General features: G+C 42.9%; 1 protein-coding gene across 1 annotated transcript; it reads left to right on the top strand.

Annotated features, from left to right (window-relative positions):
* Positions 1 to 2,295: 2,295 nt before the first annotated feature.
* LHX3 (LIM homeobox 3) lies at positions 2,296 to 22,252 on the top strand (the record flags this gene model as incomplete). Its single annotated transcript, XM_081848326.1, has 6 exons — positions 2,296 to 2,365; positions 14,765 to 14,936; positions 16,807 to 17,009; positions 18,462 to 18,613; positions 20,729 to 20,900; positions 21,444 to 22,252. 6 exons carry the CDS (start codon positions 2,296 to 2,298, stop codon positions 21,833 to 21,835), a joined length of 1,161 nt encoding a protein of 386 aa, XP_081704452.1. The 3' UTR covers positions 21,836 to 22,252.
* Between the last annotated feature and the right edge of the window lie 1,261 nt (positions 22,253 to 23,513).

The following is a 23,513-nucleotide window of genomic DNA, read 5'->3' as shown; positions in this document are numbered from 1 at the left end:
ATGTTTTGAAGGTAAGATAAGGTTAAAGAAATTAATGGTAAATTGAACTGTAAAAATTTTAAATGTTATTGATGTTGAAATGAAATGAAGCGGTTCTAGTAATAAGGTAAAATAAGAACTTGCAAGATTGGATTGATATTAGATGAAAATCTGAAGTTACAACATATGAGGATAAACAATTAAGGGTAAATTAAGAGGGTATGAATTTGCTGAACTAATTTTTAAACGGAATACAAAAAAGGGAGGTGAGAGGAAGTCAGGAAAATAAGTAAATGAATGGTAAGAACTTGAAAAGAGGGATTTTTATTTTTTATTTTTCTTTTTTATATCAAATTTTGGTTTTTGTATTTTTCTTGTGTTTCTTTTTTTCTGGTTACTGTTCTGTAACTTTTTTCTTGTTAAAATTTAATAAAATATCATTAAAAAAAGAAGAAGTATCAATATACTACTTTCTCTCCTGGAGAAGAAGGGAAATGACATCACACAAAGCCCTTTCTACCAATGGTATTTCTATGGTCTGAGTATCTGTGCATCAGCAATACAGCTCTATGGCCTTAGCCGTTTCTCATGCTAACTAGTAAGAATATGCATTTGTTAGGTTTGGCTGCTAATCTGCCACACTAGAATAACATTCACTTTTATTTTTGCTGCTGTATTACAGGTTGAGTCATGTGAAGCTTGTGGTCTGCTAAGACCCCTAGATCCTACTGGCAAGCCAAGAGTTCCCCATCTTTTTTTGAGCAGCTGGTTCTTTCTGCCTTAGTCTGGGCCCAATTCTCCAATCTGTTAATGCCATCTTGAATTCCAATTCTGTCTTCTGCAGCTTTAGCTATTCCTCCCAGTTTGGTGCCATCTGCAAATTGGATGAGCATCCCCTCAAAACCTTCATCATAGTCATGTATAAAGATGTTTAACAACAAAAGGCCCAGAACAGAACCCTGTGGCTCCCCACTTGTCCCTTTTCCCCAGGATGATGAGCAACCATTGGTGAACATTTTTTTCAGTTCAGTCAGTCAACCAGCTACAAATCCACCTAACAGTTACCTCGTTCAGATCACATTTTACCAGTTGCCTCACAATAATACAATGTGGGACTTGGTCAAAAGCCTTGCTGAAATCAAAACTTAAGTCCACAGAATTCCCCTGACCCACCAACCTTGTAATTCTATCAAAAAGAAAGAAAGAAATGAGATTTATCTGGCCTGACTTGTTTGTTATTTGAGAAAGCCATGCTGGATCTTAGGTATCAATAGCATCTTTTTCTAAGTGCTCACAGACCAACTTTAGATAAGTTTTTAGGAAGGTGCTGCTCGTCAAAGGGCGAGTCTTCTGGAAGAGGACAAAAAGTTGGCACTCAGAAGCCAAAAATGGGATGCAAATTCCTCAGAGCTGCACCCCAGGAATAATTATTCAGTTTCAATTTCCATTCCACCCTTCCTTTGAAGGAGCCAATATGCACTCTGAGCTCCTCTGAGGAAGGGCAGAATAGCAACTGGATAACTAAATAAATTTATAAATACGCACCGTGACCCTAGTCCTCACTGAGGTGCCTGGATCCGTCGCCTCCAGACAGAGTCCTAGATAGGGGAAACCTAAATGATGATGATGATGATGAAGAAGTAGTAGTGACATTCTCCACAAAGCAAAGGAAACGCGTTAGGGTTCTTCACCACAGTTCTTTTTGTGGTTGCCTGGAGGCGTTTTCACTCAGGTGGAGGCTGAAGCGTTACAAGGCGAACTCGGGGGGGGGGGGGTCTTGTCTCAGTGAGGACTAGCCGCATGTGTGGACGGACAGGGGAGGCCATCCTGCGTGGCGGATAAAAGCCCGCCAAGCGTCCCTTCAGCACCGCGGACAACTCCGGCGCCTCGCCTGGCTTGCCAACGGCTCTGGGGGGCTTTGTTATGTTAAGGAAGCTTCTTGGTATGGGAAGTGAACCCGGGAAGGGGGAGGGGAGGTGGGGAGAAGAGGAGGAGGAGCGCCCCCTGGGGAGGGGAGGGGGCTCCGCTCAAGTGACGCCCACAAGCTTTGCCAGGGGATATCCCTGGCTGCTGCTAGTCCTGTCGCCCCCTCCCTCTCCCCCACCCAAAACCCTTCAGAGCATCGTAGGGAACAGCCAGAGGTCGACCTGACGCAGCCCGGGCTCCGCGGAGGGAATGTAAAAAGGACCCGCAGCAGCAGCGCCCGGAGTTCCAGGTTGGCCGTCAGAGCTCCCTCTGAGGTTGGGTGTCTTTGCGTGCCTTTCCCCTTCCCCGAAACCCCAGCAGGGACCTCGACTCACTTTCTGCCCCAGCACGATGCTCTTGGAGCGAGCCCGGGCCGAGAAAGCGGCCCCCGCCGAGGCCTGCGCCTTCGGCCGGAACGCAGGTAAGGGGGACCCGACGGGGCGGTGGCGGCGCGCGGAGGAGGAGGAGGATGAGGAGGCTTGGCCGTTGGGGCGGCCATCTGGCCTGGGGGTCCGAGGGGGGAAAGAGAGACGGGAAAAGATAAATTAAGGAAGGAAAGGTTGAGAAGCACTTTGAAGGAAACGGAGGCAGAATGGAAGAAAGGAATGGTTTTAAAGAAAGAGAAGGAAAGAAGAAACCCGCAGAGCGCGCAGCGTCCAGCAGGTCTGCGGGGATGCCCTCCTTGCGGGGAGATCTAAGGAGGATAAGGCAACCGGTGTCAGCGGGGATGGGAAGTTGGAGCTCCAGGAAGGCGCTGCTACAACTTGGGGGCTCCGGGCTCCGGTGAGGGCAGGTGGACTGCAGGTGCCTCAAGTCGCTCTTTGGAGAGGGCAGAGCAGCGCAGGAGGCGCCGGGGTCCACTCAGGATGTTGCTACTCTTTGGTGCTATTATTATACTCAGAACTGTTAGCACTATTGGTACTGATTCTATTACAACTTTTACTATTACTATTACTACCATCTTTATTGCACTACTACAAATTATTACAACTATTATGACTACCACTGCTATCATCGTTACTATTGTAACAACTATTATTAATTTCTCCTCCTAATTATGCTTGATTTCCTGTAAGGAAATTTTCGAGGTTTTGCATCTCCTTCGGCCTTTTTCTGCAGCGACCTTATTTACTGGATGTCAGTGTATTCATTCATTCATTTTGCTTTTGTTTTTTGTTTTTAAATATTCTTTTGGTGCTGGAGAGGGCGGGTTGTCCTGAGAAGCGACGGAGGGAATCCTTTTCCAAAGTTCATCCTCCCGGCCGGGGATCGAGCCGTGTCTGGATCTCTTGGAGATCCATTGGGGAGACACCGCTCCAATCCGCTTGGCGCATCGCTTTTTCTATTCGGATGGTACAAAAGCAATCGAAATTCCTTTTTAGAAGAGAAAGAAAGAAAGAAAGAAAGAAAGAAAGAAAGAAAGAAAGAAAGAAAGAAAGAAAGAAGAAACGTAGACGGAGGGGGTCGGGGTATGTAGGTTAGGAGTCCTTCAAATATTTTTTGCCAATCATAAATATTTTTATAAATAAACAAAGAAGTAAATAAATAAATGGATGACCTGATTTTGGGGGAACGATGCAATTATTTTGTGTGTGGACATAAGACCAAATTGGGGGGGGGGGGAGAGAGAAAGAAGAAGGCATTTTTTTTTCGTGCCTTCGGGTGCTTTTCTCTCCTCCATAAAGGCCCTCCCTGCCTGTTCCTTAGGGGGTGTTTTTTTTTTGGGGGGGTGGCAGAAAGAAGAAGTAATAATAATGATAATGATAATGATAATAATAATAATAATTAATAACAGGCGACCCTTTTATCCCTTGAAATACACACACGTTACCCCTATTGGGTGCCAAGTTAAACTTTTTGGCGCCAAGTTAAACTCCCAAAAATAAAATAAAATAAAATAGGACCAAGGAAAAGAATGGGGACAATTCCCAGAGGTGGTGGGTTTGGGAGCCTCGCAGCCCTGCGCTCGCTTTCCTAGGAGTAAGCTCAGCTAACTCTATGAGGCTTACTTTAGAGTAGAGTTGGTCAGGTTTGCACTACAGGGAATTTGATTTTTTTTTTAAATTCTATTTTTATTCATTTGTTATTTGCTTTTCAAATTAAGTGTATTTTTTTTATTAAAAAAATTCGTCACTTTTTGTTATTATTACTATTATTTGGATGTCTGCAATTCCTGCATTACAGGAGGTTGGCTTAGATGTCCTGAGTCCGAGAAACGGGTGAGTTGCCTCTCCTGTGTGGGTTTGCACTCCCCATAAAGGAGCAAGGTTGCACTTTGGGGGTGCTTCTGAATCCAGCTCTGTCATTACTGGAAGCTCAGGAAGCCTTAGTTGCCAGAAGTGCTTTTTACCAACTGCAGCTGGTTGCACGGCTATGCTTGGACAGGGAAAGGCTGGCCGCAGTAGTTCATGAATTGGTTACTTCACTACTGATTTCTGCAACGTGCTCAAGGTGTTACTGTTAGTATACAAAGCCCTTAAAAACTCGGGACCAGTTTACCTACAAGGGCAACTTACCCAGCACATCCCTACTCAACCACCTTGAGCAGTGGAATTACTACTACTACTACTACTACTACTACTACTACTACTACTAATTGTATACTGCCCTTCACCTGAAGATCACAGGGTTGTTCACAACATAAAAATACTAAATGAGAACACAAAGTACATAACAAAAGCAAAAACAAACCAACACCCCCACCCACAAACACATTTTAAAGACCATAGAATGTTTGAGCCACATGATACCCATTCCAAATTTGTAAGAACTTAATCATTTAGTGTGGCAGCACCTGTACTTTGGAACTCCCAGCCTATTGATATGAAGCGTGCGCCTTTGCTGAACTCTTTTTGGTGACTGCTAAAAACATTCTTTGTAGATTCTTAGAGAGTGGAGGTAATTTAAACTGGTTTTAGTATTTTATGTTTTTGTATGTTTTAAAGTATGGTTGTGAATTGTTCTTAATTCTTTTGTTTTATCCTTTTGTAAACCGTTTTGAGTTGTTGTTTTTTTTACAATCAAGCGATGTATAAATTTTAGAAAAATAAATAAATAAATAAATAAATGACCCCTGAGGTCCCTTCCAACTCTACCATTCTAGGATTCTTTGTATGTTCTGCACTACAGTATTAATACTAAGCTGGTAGGTTGCAAAATCACAATGAAATTGTCAATACCTTTGCCTAATGCAATAAACTTATTGAAGTGAAATTATTATTATTTATTACCTGCCCTTCTCCCAAAGGGCCCAGGGCAGATTTCAGCATTAAAGTACAATTTTAAAATGACTTAAAAGTATTGCCTCCTTTTGCACTATTCATTTATTTATTGCCTTCTATTCCCCCCCCTTTTCTGTCTCCAATGATCTCAATTCAGCATAAATGGTTCTCTCCCTTTCTTCAATTAATCCAGGGATAGACAAACTCGACCCTCCAGATATTTTGAGACTACAATTCCCATCATCCCTGACCACTGGTCCTGTTAGCTAGGGATGGTGGGAGTTGTAGTCCCAAAACATCTGGAGGGCCAAGTTTGCCTATGCCTGGTTTAATCCCTACAACAACACTGCAAGGGAGCTTAGGCTGAGAGGTGGCAGTGACAGACCACCAAGTTCATACCCATTGAGCTTCATGGACCATTGAGCTTCATTTGAATCCTGGCCTCTCCCAGGTTTTAGTCCTCACTGAATACCCAAAACAGTAGAATCATAGAAATGTAGAGTTGGAAGGGACCCTGAGGGTCATCTAGACCAACCCCCTGCAATGCAGGAATTTCAACCTTTCATTAAAAACCTCCAAGGAAGGCAAGTCCACCAACTCTTGGGGGAGTCTGTTCCATTGATTAATGGCTCTTACACTCAAAAAATTCTTCCTCTTTTCTTGTAAGTTGAAGCCATTGGTTCAGGTCCTACCCTTTGGAGCAGGAAGAAACAAGCTTGCTCCATCTTCCGTGTGAGAGCCCTGTCCTCATAAGGCTTGGTTTACAGACCCTTGGTCACCTTATGAGAAAGGTAGGTTGGGCTGAGAGAAGACAGTAATCAGCCCAATGTCCCACAGTGAGCTTCATGCCCAAGTGGGGATCTGAACCCTGGTTATCTCCCGGGTTCTAATCCTCATTGAATTTCCACAACAACCCTGCAAGGTAGCTTAGGTTAAGCACAATTATCTTTGTGTATGTTTAGGCATGAGAATTCTGCACCAGATAGAATGGATGGACAGCCAGAATCATAGTGCGCAATTCCTGGCCTTGTCCTTCCTGGAGAGAAAATCCTTTTGGCAATCTCTATGGGATTCAAGGGTCCAGCAGATGTTGTTTTTGGGCTGTTGAGTGTGGTCTGCCAATAGACATGTAATACTTTTAAATGGCCTTCACAAATTAAAATGTACACAATGGCCTTCACAAATTAAAAGGGAAGAAAACAGGAGTGTCTGCCAGATCTATGGCCTTGATGCCATCCCATGCAAGGCAGACCTCTGCCTCCGGGGGGGGGCATCTTGAGACTCTCTCCCCCCCCCCAATCCAATTGATTTTTGTTCGCTCCATTTCTCCATGTTTAATTTTCTGGGATTTGGGATGTTTGGCCTTTTCTGATAACCTAGACACTCAGCTACTCGCCTTCCATTTTTCTTCTTGTTTAAATACACTCTACCCTAAGGAACTGGAATGGGGCAGTGAATTTCCTGTCCTGAGAATGATTTCTTTTTCTTTTTTTAAAAAAAAGTCTGGCTGAATCTAAGTAAAAAGGACACATTTGAAATTCAGGGGTGAGCCATCCATAACCCTCTTTTGGGCTTCCAAAAAAATATTAATTTTATTAATAAACAAAATAAACCAAAGATGAAGGGAAAGAAATCTTGTTACAGCAGGTTGAAAATAGTCTTAGGTAGGACATAATGCAGTGATTTCATTGGACTTATTACCCATCCTTCACCTACAGCTTCCAGGGTGGAGTACAAGTTAATTCTGCCCCCCCCCCAAGTTAAACCAGATTGCAATTGGAGGAATGACGCTGCAAACACCCCGGGGGTAAAAGGTAAAGCAGAATGGTGGATTTCTGGTGGCCCAGAGTAGCACTGGAAAGCTTTTGGGCTGGACAGAATTTCTCAGCACCAGCTTGGTGATTCCAATAAACATGGGGGGGGGGGGAGAATCTGACTGCAAAAGCCATCCAAATCCCTTGGAAGGTGATGGAGGTCCAGGGGTGTCTCCCGGTCATGAATTCTTGGGGTGGCAGTGGGGTCAGCTTGCCCTTCCTGGGTGAGAGTCGTGGTGCTTTTCTCCCCCACGCGTCGTGGGATGCTGCCTTCGAGGAAAAGGACCCCCAAAAGGAAAGGCTGGAGAATAACGGGCAGTAACTCATCCAGCCGGGGAACCTTTTAGCTGATTAAATTGCCTTCCTCCGAACCATTAGCAAATTAAATTTAAATAACTTTGCATATTGCCAACACACAGTATGAAGGGCCTGAGATTAGCTCATGAGACAACTCAGAGAGAGATAGAGATAGAGAGAGATGCTGCTTTTTAGACGCTGAGATCGGCCTGGCAGTGAGGCGAACATATTATTATTATTATTTAATAATAATAATAATAATAATAAGTATTATTGTATTTATATCCCTTATGATAGCCTTTTCCCCGAGAGGAACTTGAGGCAGGTTACAGTTTAAATAGAAACAAACAAAATGCAGCGTAAACAGAGAGAGAGGGAAAGCAATAATTTAAAACAATTAAATACACACCCACACCCACACCCACACCCACCCCACATCAGCAGCGCTTTCCTTAAAAACAGTTGCTTCCCAAAATTAATATTATTAAAATTATTTATTAAGTATTCAATTTATATCCTTCAGGGGAAGCGTGAGATATAAACTGAATAACTAACTATGTAATTTTATCACTTATTTATTTCATAATCTTTATTTCCCACTTGATGGTTTAAAAGCCTCAAAGTGGTTTATGAGAATAATAAAACCATGAAGTTATTGGTAGGAAAAAAATAATGCATTCAAAAGTAAAACAGCAACATTCTTTTTAAAGTAACTGAAATTGGTCTTAAAATGTATTCTTTGTTTTGTGCTATAAGCCGCCCTGAGGTCTCTTGATGAAAGGCGGTAAATAAAGTTAATAAATAATTAATAGCAATAGTCCTTGCATGCTGTCATCCACATGGCGTCAAAGCAGGCTTGCAGAATGTTTATGTTACATAAATTATATTTTGCATTGCACACATAATGTGTATTTAGTTTCCAAAAAAAAAGAAGAAGGAAAAAAAGGTCACACAAGATTCTGCAAAATGCAGCGTTATCAGATAGGATCTGACGGCAATCTACATAGTCCAAGTAAAATTACAGATCGCTGGTTTGATTCATGGGGTGCTTTAGTTGCGATTCTTGCGCTCCAGGGAGTCGGGCTAGGTGGCCCTTCGGGGTTCCTTATGACTCTACAATTCTATGATCCTTTGCACGGGAAAAGCGTCCCAGCCAGGCTTGGACTTTCGGGACCTCTTAGGGGCAAACCGGGACCTTCGAAGACCAGGTCCCTTCGGAGTCCGGCCTCCCTGGCCCCTCCCAGAGGAACACCCCTATCCATCTTCTCCTGCCTGTTTTCCTCACTCTCCTTCCGGGGAACTCCTCGACCCCACCTGCCTGCTGTGCACCATCGATCTTGGGCTCTCGCCTTGATTTCCCCAGGCACCCCCCACCCATTGATCCATGGGCAGTGGAAGACGCCTCTAGCCAGAGCAAAGGGCCGTTCTTTTTTGTGGGGGGGGGGGGAGGCACCTGTTCCTTGCACTCCTTTTTCTTCCTGCGTTTCCTTTGGAAGGAGAAGCCACCACCTTTGGAGGTACTGTAATAGGACTACAGAGTTGGATGGGATCCCCAATGGTAATCTAGCCTAACCCCCTGCAATGCAGGAATTAGTGCCTTTGAGGACCAGCCAAGTTGCCTTTTGGGGTCTGCCAGTGGGGGCGGGGCATTTATAACGCTGGTAAAACTGGCTCTTGCCGTTAGAAAACTAGCAGCTCAGGTAGTAATAGAGCCTAAAGGGCAGGATTTCTAGCTGCAGAAAGTTGGGCGGGGGCAGGGGCTTTTCTCTAAGTGCCTTTTATCTATCAACGGGTCTCACGTCCAAGGGAGCAAAGTCCGAGTAAGGGCTTAATAAGGACATGCAGAAGAGTTCAGTTCCCTTTTCAACGATTACTTTTTGCATGTTTTTATTATCATTCACTTTTATTATTAAACATAGTAAACCAAAGATAAAGTGCATAAAGAAATCGTGTCACAGCTGGTTAAAAGCAGCATAAAGTTTGAAATTGTTGTTCCAGAACATCACAAAAAGTCCCAATGAAACTGTCAGGCTGGTTTATATGTATGCTTTTGCATGCTTTTAACTTTTTGTATTTTCTCTGCCTTTTAATTTGTGGCCACCTGGAGTTCAGGATACACATATAATAAATAATATATGCTTAATTAATAATTAATAATAGAAATAATGTTAACCTGTTATAGCGTTTCAATTCTGTGCAAGTTTCAAACTCTCGCTGCCAAATTTTTCTCAGTCATATCATCTTTTGTAGATACTGTTTTGAGGTATCCCCCCCTCAAAGCAGTGTGTAAATTGTATGAAATAAATATGAAATTAATTAATAAATAATAGAAAGAAAACGAAGAGATAGATGGATTCTTTCAGCAGCAGCAACAACAACAACAAAAGGATTGATTGATCGAGTGACTGAGTGATTTCTAAACCCTTTATTGTTTTGTATTTTTTAAAAAAGGTAAGGTTTATGTATATTTTAATCCGTCTGACCACCTGGGTCTCAAGGCGGCCCACAAGAAATACACGAATGAAAATCAAGCCAATTTGAAAACAGGGATCCTCGATACGCCCAAAACTCAGTTTCTCCACGGCATGGCAGGATGATCCCCCACTTTTTAAAAAAGCGTAAACTTCCTTCGTTGGAGGTTTTAAAATAGAGGTTGGATGGCCACCTGTCAGGAATACTTAGGCCCCCATTCGTCTTCTGCGCCAAAGAGGCTCCTTCACGGTGTACCGTGAAGCAAATAAACCAACTCAGGGACTCACTCAGGGAGGCAACGCTTTGGCTGGAACTCCCAGTAGCCAAGCTACTACATTCAGGGGATGTTTTGAGTTCTTATTGTGAAATATTGATGATAATATTTCAGTCTCCTCTTATTAGTTCTTTCGAAACCTTTAAGACAACATTTTAGTTCTTTGCTAATTGTATGTTCCTTATGTTTCCGCCGGGCATTTATTTAGTAAAATTTAGTAAAACGTATACACGTTGTTTGTAAAACAAAACTCAGAGCGGCTTTCCGGTTTCAAAATACCCGGCTGCACTGTCGCTGTCCGTGGTGCTGAAGCGGCGGGCGGGGACGTGAGCGGGCAGGCTGGGCTTCCCCCGACCGCGCACCTTAAAGGGGCGGTTCTCGCAGTTCTCCTCTCCGCCCCGCCCCCCAGTCTCCTACGTCCGCCTTGCCCAGTTTGGAGGTGCGGCAGGATGGAGCCCCCCGTCGGCACCCAGACGCTCCTCGCCCTCCTGGCCCGCAGAGGTAAGATGGGGGGGGGGGGCGCTCATCTGAAGGGAGACAAGTCCCCACCCAAATAAAATATTGCGAAGGAGGGAAAAGGGAGCGCGCCCCCAATTCTGTCTTCGGATTTGCTCCCCCTCCTCCAGATTCGGGGTGCGGGGGAGAGACGTCCGAAAAAGAGTTGTCTGTCCATCTCGGAAAGGGGAGATCGGAAAGGGGCTGGGGTTGGGGGTGTTGGCTGAGCGGGAGAGAGAAAAGAATGATCGGTGGATCGGGGCCGCCAAGAAACTTCTTGCAAGGGAGGAAGATTTGGAGAGCCCCTCCGCCGAATTGGACCTTTCCCACCATATATATATATATATATATGCACAATCGCATTTGGGTGGACGGTTAATATAAATCATATAAACGACTATCTTAGACTTTGCAGAAGGAACACAAACGTAGGGAACGGGCCGAAAAGGGAAATAGGGGTGCCTAAAAAATATCAACATAAGCTCTAGAACTGAACCACTTTAACGGGGAAATCTATTTCAGATTTTTATCTTACACAATGGAGGTTGGTTTATATCATAGATGTATGCTCTGTATTATTTTATGAATATATTGCTACGGACTTCTCATGGCCTTTGGCTGGAACAATAAACTTATTGATTGATTATATGTTTGAGTATAATGCATATTATATTAATTATATTATATTATGTTATTAGAAAAAATATCTTAAAAGCTAAAGGCAAAAAGGGGACAATCCCCCCCCATAATTTCCATGCTGTTGGGCATGATTTTATTGCTTCATCATATAGTATGGTCTGGTTCTATCAATCCGTATTATTATTATTATTATTATTATTATTATTATTATTACTATTATTCCCATGGCCAGCTGATTCCTATAATAAAGAAAGAGAAACAATGAATATCAATAATCGGAAATCAGCATATTATAATGTAACCTTCTCCGAAACTGAGTGGGTTTCAGGTATATACAGTAATGTCTCCTTAGATGTTCTTGATTTTCGATTTTGAGTTTTAAGTTGTGTTTGCATTTACAATTGCATCAAAAATTCAGTAATAATAATAATAATAATAATAATAATAATAATAATAATAATACCGTAATTAAAAAGTAAAATGGGGAATGAATGCCAATCGGCCAGTCGTACACACAGGATTGTTTTAGTCGCAGCGGAGAAAATATTGGACCGGAGTGTTTTCTGCCTTCTTAAAGAAAAAATCCCAATAATAGCTAAAATGGGGTGGTGGTGGTAACTATTTATTTATGCTATTTATTTGTGGTTTATTTTGTATATTAATATCATATTTTTAAAGAAAGGATGGAAGGGTTCCTGTGAGAGTCTTACTGCTCCATGCAACTGAGTTATCGCGGTCCTGGTAAATGCATCGGCTTGTGATTGGGGGCGGGGGCGTTTCTCCCCTGAACCTTTCTCCAGCAGCTCTCCGGCGAAAAGGGAACTAAAAAACGTAAAAAAGAAATCAAGCCAACCGTCCCCCCCCCCCCGTGAGGAGACTTGAGCCTAGTTAGGGTCAAGCTGGAGAATTGTTATTATTTTAAACCTGGGGAATTTTAAAATTTCGTTTGGGGAAGGTTATTTTGTTTTGGAAAGTATTTTTTTTTTATTTCGTTTGCGAAGACTAATAGAATCATAGCAGAGTTGGAAGGGGCCCAAAGAATCATCTAGTACAGCCCTCAGCAGTACAGGAATCAATCACAGAGTCTTTGTGGTTCCTTTTCGTGAGAAAAGGTTAAGAAATGACCAGTCCTGGCTGTTGGTTGCTCTTCTCACAAACCGTGTCTGGAACCCAGAGAAAGGAAGTCATGTGTAGAAACGGACACTCAAATAAGTCATTCCGGCTTTTTTGGTGGAGGGTGGAGTTAAGTTCTGGCCCAGGAGGGGGAAAACTTGATTGGTTTCAAGCTTGGATCCTCTTAACAACAACAACAACAACAACAACAACAACAACAACAACAACAACAACAACAACAACAACACTTCATATGTTTAGTTGAGTGTCTCCTTGAACTAAGAAAGACAAAAACTTTCTCTTTTTCGCACTCCTCCAATTATGCACTATGTTTTATTCAATTTTCTAAATAAAGTGCTATCAGGATTTATTTTCAATTTTACAGATATAGATACAGGTAAATGCGAATTAACAACAACAACAACAGTTTTCATTCATTTTCATATTATTTTGCTATAAATTAATGTAAAGGCATATTTCGGTTGAAGCTGTTCCTCAGTTTTGGTGTGTGTGTGTGTGTGTGTGTGTGTGTGTATTCCTGTGGTTGATGCGACTGTGATAGTTAAAACAACAATAAACGTCAAATAGATTAATCATCATCATGAATTTATTCATTGCCCGCCCTTCACCCTAAGGTCCCAGGGCGGGTTGCAGCACTAAAACCCAGTATTTAAAAAAACATTTAAAACAACACACGACCCTAAATTTAAGGTGAGTCCTAAAATCCCGAACCGCTGTGTCAAAAGCAATGCATCTGAACCGCTGACGTCTTTCGCCAGAAAAAAGTTCAAGAAAGGAAGTATCTAAAATAAATCAGTAGCGCGCACAAAAATACTCTCGGGGATATGACGACTGCCGCGACTGAAAACGAAAACCAGCCTTGTGTTAAAAAAGGGGGGCGGGGGAGGCACTTGAAACTCGTCGAAAGCCAAATTTCCAGAAAGGAAAACAAACAAATAACAGAGTAATAATAATAACAACAGAATAAAATAAGAAAGAAACAAAACGCGAAGGAAAAGCAAGGAAAGTTCCAGGCAAAAACGAGGCAGGGCTGGATGTTTTAAAACCACATTTTGAGCCTTAATTTGTTTCTGCACCCTGCCCACGACTGGGCGCGCGCGCGGTGGGGGAGGGAATCCTTATCGTATATTTATTTCGTAAAATTTATACACCGCTGTATTGTTTAAAAACTCACCCAACACCCACATCCTCAAAGCAGTTTACACAAACCATAAAATTACCAGTAAGGAAAAATCAACAGCAATAATTTAGCTTTCCTATTTTTGGCGGTGATTTTGATGGGACTTGATTCGTTTTTTTGATGGGACTTGATAGCGGTGGTGGAGTAGGAAGGCGACGTGTGTGGGTTCAGACCAATGGGTGGGCGGAGGAAGACCCCCCCCCTTGGAAAATCGACAAATACTTTTTAAAAAGGGGGGAGAGAAATGGGGGCGGCGGAGGAAGCCATAGCAAAAGTGAGCAATGCAACAGGTTCCCCGTCTGCCAAGGCCATGATCCTGCTACCTTGCTTCTGAGCCAACGTGCCTTAGGATCGGGTTGCTCCTTAAACAATCCATTTCTCTCTGTCTCCCCACCTCCCAGTTCCTGGGGATGCCAGTGGGCGGCTCGCTTCCCAGTGGAAGTGAAGGGGGGCAGGAAAGACATTGTGCTCCCCCACCCCGAAAAAGGCTCACCGGCATCCATCCGCAAGGCGCTGTGCGACCGCTCAAGAACTGGGCGCGCAAGAGGCAGAAGTGAGGGGAGAGCGACATGCCTAGATTAATCACTCAATTACTGAATTGAGCGAACTAATCTGCATGTCTCTAAAATCTCCAGGTTGTTTTCTTTTTAACACCTGTAAGGGATATATTCTATTATGTTTTTAATTTTTATTTATGTATTTATCACTGTATTTACCGGCCATAAGGAATTTGGGGGATCATAGAATCGTTGAGTTTGAAGGGAAAGTCTTTGTTTCTGGCAACATTTGAGATCAGTGGCTGGGAGAACATTTTAAACTTCTTTTAGAATGCTTTAAAAATGGTTTGGGGTTTTTTTATAAATAAAATCATTGATGTATTAGAATCAGCATTGCAGAATTGGAAGGGACCATGAGGGCCATCTAGTCCAGCCCCCTGCACTGCAGGAATCACAGCTAAAGGATCATAGCATTCTAGAAGGGGGCCAGTGGCAGACTTTGGGCTCTCAAATTTCAGCAGCACCCTGTGCAACGCAGAAAAAAACTCAGCGCCCCCACCTCTCACGCTCCGTCCTACACTAAGGGGATCCGAAAAGCCATCTAGTTAAGCCCACTGCAATGTGGTGCCAAAAACTGGACTCCAGGTGAGGTCTGAGCAGGGCAGAATGGAGCAGTACTATTCCTTCCCTTGCTCTGGCCTAAAATCTCATTAGCCCTTTTTGCTGCTGCATCAAACCCGTTGCAAGGTTGCAAACACCTGGCTTGACAGGTGTCTCTGTGTCTTTCTCCCCGACAGAGGTCCCGCTATGCGCAGGGTGCAACCAGCACATTGTGGACCGCTTCATCCTGAAGGTGCTGGACCGGCACTGGCACAGCAAGTGCCTGAAGTGCAGTGATTGTCAAGTCCAGCTAGCGGAGAAGTGCTTCAGTCGCGGGGAGAGCGTCTACTGCAAGGAGGACTTCTTTAAGTGAGTCCTGGGGGTGGAGGAGGAGGGGGATCAAATGGGCCACAAGGGAGTGCGTTTCCTAAGGGGAGATCCCTGTTGGGATCCACCCCCTGTGCAACAAAATAAGGTCACAGAATCAAAGAATCACAGAAGGGGAAGGAATCCTCCTAAGGCCATCTGGTTCAAGTCCCTACAATGTAGGAATCACAACTAAATAATTGCAAGCCTTGCCTGGAGGTAGGACTCAGGCCAATTCATATCCTGCAAAAGCCAAAGAAAGAGTTGTCCATTGGAGGCATAAGAACACCAGCAGAGCCATGCAGGATCAGGCCAGTGGCCTGTCTAGTCCAGCCACCAGTCCTCATTGTGGCCAGGTTTATGATGACAGTGGTACCTCCATGCCCAGGGGCAGTCTACTCCTGAACACCAGGTGGTGGGGAACTGCAGAGTTGCTGTTGCGCTTGGATCCTGCTTGTGGGCTTGTTGGTCACTGTGAGGACAGGATGCTGTATGACATAGACTCCCTTTAGCCCAATCCAGCAGCCAGGCTCTTGTTATGTTCTAATGGAACCTCCAGGTCCAGAGGCAGTCTATCTCAGTTCCTAGGTTCTGGGGGCATTTGGCCGCTGTGAGAACAGGATGCTGGACTAGATGGGCCCCCTTCGGCCTGATCCACCTGCAACAACCAGGTTTTGCTTGGGCATGGACAGAATTTCCCTCCCATCATGAATAAAGACAGCCAGCTCCCTGTACCACTTGCACTTGCATTATGGACTTTCAGGGGGATGAGTGCGCATGACTCCAGATTTCACCCTGTGTCCATTTTTTGGGAAGGTGTCCCAGCATGCTCTTGGGCCCCTTCAACAGCAGAATTGTACAATAAATTCCCCATTTGTAAGTTCTCAAATCTTTCGCTGTGGTAGCACCTACACTTTGGAACTCCCTGTCTATTGATATCAGGCAGGCACCTTCTTCAGAGTACTCTTTTTGGCACCAGCTAAAAACATTTTTTTGTTTAGACAAACCTCCCCAGACATTGAGAAAGTTGGTGTGAGTTTTAATTTAGTCTATTATTATTTTAACTTTTCAAAAGTCTTAAATTGTTATTAATTCTTCTTATTGGTAACTTTATTGTTTCATCTTTTTGGAAACAGCTGTGAGGTTTTTTTTTTAGTATCAAGCAATGTATAAATTTTATGAGATAAAATTTGTCCCTGCTAATTTATTTCAAGAGACTTTGCTGCAGTTGTTTAATTAAAGATGAGTTTTAATTTGTCTTTAGTCTATTGGTTATTTTAACTTTTTGAATTTCTTACATTATTGTCAATTTTTCTTAGTGATCATTTTAATGCTTTATCTTTTTTGTAAAACGACTTTGAGATTTTTATTTTATTTTTACAATTGAGCAACATACAATATCTTATGAAATAAGTAAATAATAAATAAGTACATCCAGGAGCTGTCAATTGACTATGGGATCATCTTCTTTGCATCATAGAACCATAGAACTGGAAGGGATCCCAAGGATTACCTAATTCAGTGCTTCCCAAATTTAGGCCTCCTGCTGCTTTTGAACTACAATTCCCACCATCCCTGAACACTGGTCCTGCTAGCTAGGGATGATGAGAGTTGTAGTCCAAAAACAGCTAGAGACCCAAGTTTGGGAAACCCTGATCTAGTCCAACCCCCCGCAAGGCAAATTATCCTGGACCACAACAGGAATGTAGTTTCTTCAGCAATGATAGGAAAATTTCAAGGAAGGAATCAGAACATATTAATTTACAGAATCATAGGATTGTAGAGTTGGAAGGGGTACCAAGAGTCATCTAGTCCAAACCTCTGCCATGCAAGAATCATAACTAAAGCTCTCTTCCTTTCAATGACCAAACAGGAGGTTTGGGACCAAATGTGCGGCCTGTCAACAGGGGATTCCTCCAACACAGGTTGTGCGGAGAGCCCAAGACTTCGTCTACCACCTCCACTGCTTCTCCTGTGTTGTCTGCAAGCGGCAGCTGGCCACAGGGGACGAATTCTACCTCATGGAGGACAGTCGCCTGGTTTGCAAAGCTGACTACGAGACAGCCAAGCAGAGAGGTGGGTCGCACCCAGAAGGCTCCCTGTTATTTCATCTCCAATATTTATGGAGCATTTTCACCATAGATGGTCACAAAGTGGTGCTCACTTTGAGGGGGTTGCCTCCCCTAGTACGGAGTGTCTTGGCACACTCATTGTCACATGGATTTTTTATCTGCTTTGAAAGTTCTCCAACCTCTCTTTACACCTGGGGTGGGTGAGGTATTTTCTGTTGAGGACCACATTCTATCAGGGGGAATCTGTCAGGGGGTATATGATGGAAATGGGCAGAGCCAGAGTCACTTGGTCAGTTTCCCTAAGAAAATTGGAAACAGATTTTGGAGGTGTTGATTCCTAAATTTTATTCCAATCCATTAGAAGAATTTGTGTGCTGATATCTGATTCCCATATCGTTTGAAGGGGTTCCATAGATCCGTAAGTTACATTAAGCAATAAAGAGTACCATTTAACTCTTCCCCCCGCCTCTATCCATTGTGTTTAATAAATTTTCAGTTTTTGTCAAGGGTGTCAGCGCTTGTATTTTTACATACGCTTTTATAATAAAACTATCTATTTGATTAAACTAAATCCCGCTTGTGTAAAAATTTGACAAAGTTTATTTTATTGGGTTAATGGAGGCTGATTATTGGTATAAAAATCTCACTATGTGTGTAAATATTCGGATTCCCAAATTATTTCTCCCTTGCTGGAAAAAAAATCCAGGTGATATGATATTGGGATTAATGAAGAAATACAGATGCAAGTTTAGGTTGCCAGGTTTTCCAATAGTACAATATGAACAGTACAATTAGTAAATTGATTCCATATAATTGAATTGTAGAATTGTAGATTTGGAAGGGATGCCAAAGGTCACCTTGTCCAGTCTCCTACTATGCAGGATTTGTTATAGAGTTCAGTCCCATTTATGTTGAATTGTTTATACCATTAGTTCAAAAGAGACCAGAGAAATGAAGCACTGGCGAACTCTTTCCAGAGCTATGTGGATTGAATGGACAGCTCAGATTTGGAAAAAAACAGACGTGTGAAATTAGAACAAGAAGGAAAAACAACATAACAAAGGACTTTAAAAAAGTTTGGGCAGGCTTTATTTCATTTTTAATATCTAAGGAATATGGCTTTCAACCGCCTATTGGAAATTTATGGAAAAGCATGCATGTACACACACATGCGCATAAAAGTTACTAGACACTTTTTGTTCTGAGGAGGGTAGGGAGACAAGGTTAGGGGTGGAAAAAAATGTTTGCTTGTATTATTTTGGATATACAAGCAAAAAAACAACAAAACAACATTGGATATACAATGAAAAAAACAACAATAAAGAATTCTTTAAAAAAAAACAAAAAACCCACAATCCAGAGAATTGGATGGGCTAGGGGTTGATTTAGGGTCATAGGTTTGTGGCTCCTGGAGCTTTGGGATCTTTGATGCCTTGTCTATTGGGGACATTTGCAGAAGCAGAGTCCACAGCGAAGAGACCCCGCACGACAATCACAGCCAAGCAACTGGAGACCTTGAAAAATGCATACAACAACTCCCCCAAGCCGGCCCGGCATGTGAGGGAACAGCTTTCCTCCGAGACCGGCCTGGATATGAGGGTGGTCCAGGTGAGTGACCCTAACTGAGGGCGGGTGGGGCAAGGGAGGGAGCAGGCATTTTCCAGCAAGCATTTTAACTAATGCTTGATTATATATATATATATATATATATATATATATATATATATATATATATATATTTACTGATTCTGAATTGCATCTTTGCAAACTGCTTAGAGACCATTATAGTTAAGAGTATATAAACTGTTTAAATAAAGAGAAAGAGAGAGAAGAGTGTGTGCTGGGTTGGCAAAATAGTTGCTGGTATGTTACTAATATCGACTGTCACCCAACTGCGACAGCTGCAGGCATTCCTGAACTGGGAAAGCACTGCCATAGTAGTTCATGCACTGGCTACTTCAAGGTTGGATTACTGCACTGAGCCCTCTGTGGGGCTTCCCTCATGCTTGATCCATAGGCTGCAGCCACTGCAGAATGTTGAAGCACAATTGCTGGCTGGACTGGTGCCTTGTCAGCATATAACACCTGTGCTCAGAGATACGCTATGACTGCTGATTTGCTGCTGAACCAAGTTCAAGTTGTTAGTGCTAGTATATATAAAACCTTAACAACTTGCGACAAGTTTACCTATGAGATTGTCTTACCCATCATGCGCCCTCTTGACTGCTTCAATCAGCAGAATTGGCACTAATATAGGTGCCACATAATAATTATACCTTTGTAAGAATTTGGTCTTTTGGTGTGGTAGCTTTGGAACTCCCTGCCTCCGGATATCAAGCAAGCAGGCGCCTTCACGGTACTCTTTTTGGCAGCTGCTAAAAACATTCTCATTTAGACAAAGGGGTCCAGATGCTTAGAAAGTTGTTGTAGATTTTAATCTACTTTTCTATGTTTTAGATTTTTCTTGATTTTATTGTTTTATCTTCTTGTAAACTGCTTTGGGTGCTGTTTTTTTTTTTTTACTTTTGAGTAGTGTATAAATTTTATGAAACAAACAAACAATTATTAATATAAATATTTGCTTTGCTTTGATATTTTTTGTTCTGCTTTTCCAACAATGGATGTTGAGCTCAAAGCACAATAATCACAATGGCATTAAGAACAACAAAAGATTGCAGTCCTTATAACATGCAAATAAAGCAAACACAGCAATAAATTCATCAAAGCAATTTGGCATTTAAATGTGCTGTTAAATATTGTCTATTTGTCCTATTACATGCATGTTTTGAATTATTGTACTTTAATGCAAAAGCGATAAATAAAATTATTTATCTGCTTGGATAATTAACCGTTAATAAAAAATTAACTGCTTGGACACCTTCAGGTAACGAATGGCTAACTGGAGGTAGGAATACCAATAAATATTTATTTATTCAATGTCTTCCCTGCCCTTCACCACAAGGTTACAGCAATTTAAAAACATAGGGCTTTTTTTCAACTAAGTTTTTCTCAGAGTAGACCTACTGGAATGAATGACCATGGCTAAGGTAGTTTCATTAATTCCAGCATATCTACTCTAAATAAAACTTAGTTGAATACCCCCCCCAAAGTTTAAAACAAATTACTGCCACAAGGCTAGGGTAAAGTGGTGCATCTTCAATATGTTATTTGCTTATGCTATAAAATTAAATACCACCTGGTTGTTAAAAAAGACCCTTCAAGGCAGTTTACAAAAAGATAAAACAATAAAATAAAGTAACAGTACTTGAAAATGTACAAAACTTTGTCTAGTCTTGTCTAAACATGAATGTTTGAGCAGGTGCCAAAATATCCAGAGGCAGGGAGTTCCAAAGTGTAGTTGCTGCTACACTAAAGAATCAAGTTCATATGCTAGGATTATTATTATTATTATTATTATTGATATTTATATACCGCCGTATACTCACAGATATACCTATACCTGATGGAAACTAATAGCATTTCTGTGGTGACAGAATCCCACAACTTCAGAGGTCAATATAAACTTGTATATTGTAAATGTGAGCTTGAACTTGTAGCAGATGCCCAACCCTCAGAAAAATAAAAATAAGTGAGAGATGGACATCTCTGGGGAAATGTCCATGTTGCAGTGAGAGGTGAATTGCAGCTCCCAGGATGGTAGTGGCTTTATCAGGAGCACTTAAACGTTGCAGATTTAAGAGCTTCTCCTGGCTGCCTCCTCAGGTTTGGTTCCAGAATCGGAGAGCGAAAGAGAAGCGGCTCAAGAAAGACGCTGGGAGGCAGAGGTGGGGGCAATACTTCCGGAACATGAAGCGGTCAAGAGGGAACTCTAAATCCGACAAGGAGAGCATCCAGGAAGAGGGCCCAGACAGCGACGCTGAGGTCTCCTTCACAGGTACATAGAATTGTAGAACTGCATACCCTCCAATATTTCTCCAATGAAAATAGGGACGCTCTATTTCATATTAATAACAATGTTATTATTTATACTCCACTCATCTGACTGGGTTGCCCCAGCCGCTCTGGGTGGCTTCCAACGTATATAAAAACATAATAAAACAATAAGCATTTTTTAAAAAATGACTTCCTATACAGGGCTGACTTCAGATGTCTTCTAGAGGTTGTATCTCCTTGGTTCAGGTGTTGCATAACTCCATACCCTCCAACATTTCTCCAAGGAAAACAGGACTCAGATCTGAATATGGGATGGCTTCTGTAAATCTGGGACTGGCCCTGGAAAATAGGGACACTTGGAGGGTAAGGAATTGGAAGGGATCCCAAGGGCCATCTAGCCCAACACACTGCAATGTGCAACATCTGGACATGCATTTGGAAGACAGTTTGTTATGCTTGGTGATTGTTGTTGTTGTTTTAATTCAACAAAGTTTGTAAAAATAAAATAAAAATAAAGCTGTTCTCTCTTTCCCCCCTCTTCCAGATGAACCATCTATTTCTGAGATCAGCCACACCAACGGAGTCTATGGCAGCCTTGGGGAAAACTCTCCTGCCCTGGGGCGGCCGGCTGGGGGCAATGGAGGCTTCTCCCTGGAGCACAGTGGACTCCCAGTTCCAGACCAGTATCATGACCTCCGCCCTACCAGCCCTTTGCAGGCCCTGCCTGGCCACCAGCCCTTGATGTCCAGCCTGGTTTACCCTGATGGTGGCCTCAGCCTGGTGGGGCAGAGTGGACAGGGAGTGCCCCAGCCTATGAGGGTGCTAGCAGGGAATGGACCCAGCTCGGACCTCTCCACAGGGAGCAGCGGGGGCTACCCAGACTTCCCTGCGAGTCCTGCCTCATGGCTGGACGAAGTGGATCATGCCCAGTTTTGATGGAGCCCATCACATCTGGCAAGGGTGTGCGTGCTCCCTTGAGACTTTTAAAAAATGGAATGACAATGTTATCTCAACTGGTGTTGGGATCGGCCAGCAAAGATGATGGAGGAAATCCTCCTACAACATCCACTGCCCCAACTGCAGGACTAACCCCATATTAGGGGCATGTGTGGAAATATATATATATATGGACCAAGATGCCTTTTGGGCCTGACTGACAGTCTGGAAGTGATTCCTGGGCTGGGCCACTTGCCATTGAACCACAGGGCCAGGCAACCCTACTGATGGCACCAAATGGTTAGGGGAAATGCCAGGAAGTTTCGGTATTTCCCCTAAGGATGGTTGCAGCTTCTGTACAGGGTGCTGTGCGGCTGAGCGCCTAACAGACCTTGTGCTTTCCATAAGATATATGTGTGTCTGGGGAGGGATGTTAATTTTGTTTTTGTTTTTGTTTCTATTTTTTAAAATAACACTGTTCTCCATACATCTCTCAGTGGAACGACTGGCCTTTCTGCCATCCCAGGCCTATCAGAAGCTCTTGAAAAAATTACATAGCTTCAAAATTGCTTTCCACAGTGAAAAGAAAGGTGTGTGTATGTGTGTGTGTGTGTGTGTGTGTGAATACTTCCAAGAGGTGAGATATTTTGAGGAAATACCCTTCTAAGAAGACTCTTAAAAGAATATGAGAGAGAGAGAGAAAGAGAGAGAGAAAGAGAGAGGGAGGGAGAATGGGTTTTTTTCCTTTTTTAAAAAAATGCATGCACCCAAGACATAGGTTTTCAAATGCCAATGATGCAATGTTCTTTCTTTCTTTTTTATTTTATGGCCAAGGTGGCCCTAATTTGTAGGCTACTAGCTGTATTATTTCCATCATGCTGTGAATAAGGTGTATTAATTACAGAACCGGTTCTCATTTTATCATAGGCTCATAGAGATCAGTGGTCTGTATGTGTCATTCATCTCCTGGAGTGGGAAATGGGGTTTGTGTGCTTTTTCAAGTTACTCCTTTTAAAAGTGGTTCTTCTGTGGAATGTCAGGGAGCCTGGCATAGTTGCCAGGAATGGCGGTGACACAAAGGGATCCCAAGGGTCATCTAATCCAACCCCCTGCAATAACTGTGAGCCCTGGCCTTCTCTGCTCCACTCCCCCTCCATGTTTCCTAATTGGAGAGAAGGTGAAAGAAAACACCCCACCCCACGCATCTCCCCACACTTCTTTACTTTCTCTCCAAGCAGTGTAGGCACCTGGGTGGGAAGGTGGGTGCTGGAGGCCAATGGGGTGAGACCTACATTGTCACAGGCTTCCTATTTCCCTGCAATTTTGGGACATGGGTGGCACTGTGGTCTAAGCCACTGAGCCTCTTGGGCTTGCTGATCAGAAGGTTGGCAGTTTGAATCCCAGCAATGGGGAGAGCTCCTGTTGCTCCGTCCCAGCTCCTGCCAACCTAGCAGTTTGAAAGCATGCCAGTGCAAGTAGATAAATAGATACTGATACAGCAGGAAGGTAAATGGCATTTCTGTTTTCTCTGGTTTCTATCCTGTTGTGCCAGAAGTGGTTAGTCCTGCTGGCCACATGACCCGGAAAGCTGTCTGTGGACCAATGCCGGCTCACTCAGCCTGAAAGCGAGATGAGTGCCGCAAACCCATAGTCGCCTTTGACTGGACTTAACTGTCCA

This window comes from Podarcis erhardii, assembly GCF_964252035.2.
Source record: "Podarcis erhardii genome assembly, chromosome: Z".
Lineage (NCBI taxonomy): Eukaryota > Metazoa > Chordata > Lepidosauria > Squamata > Lacertidae > Podarcis > Podarcis erhardii.
Note: the sequence above shows the minus strand (reverse complement) of the source record. Positions and strands in the feature narration are given on the sequence as shown.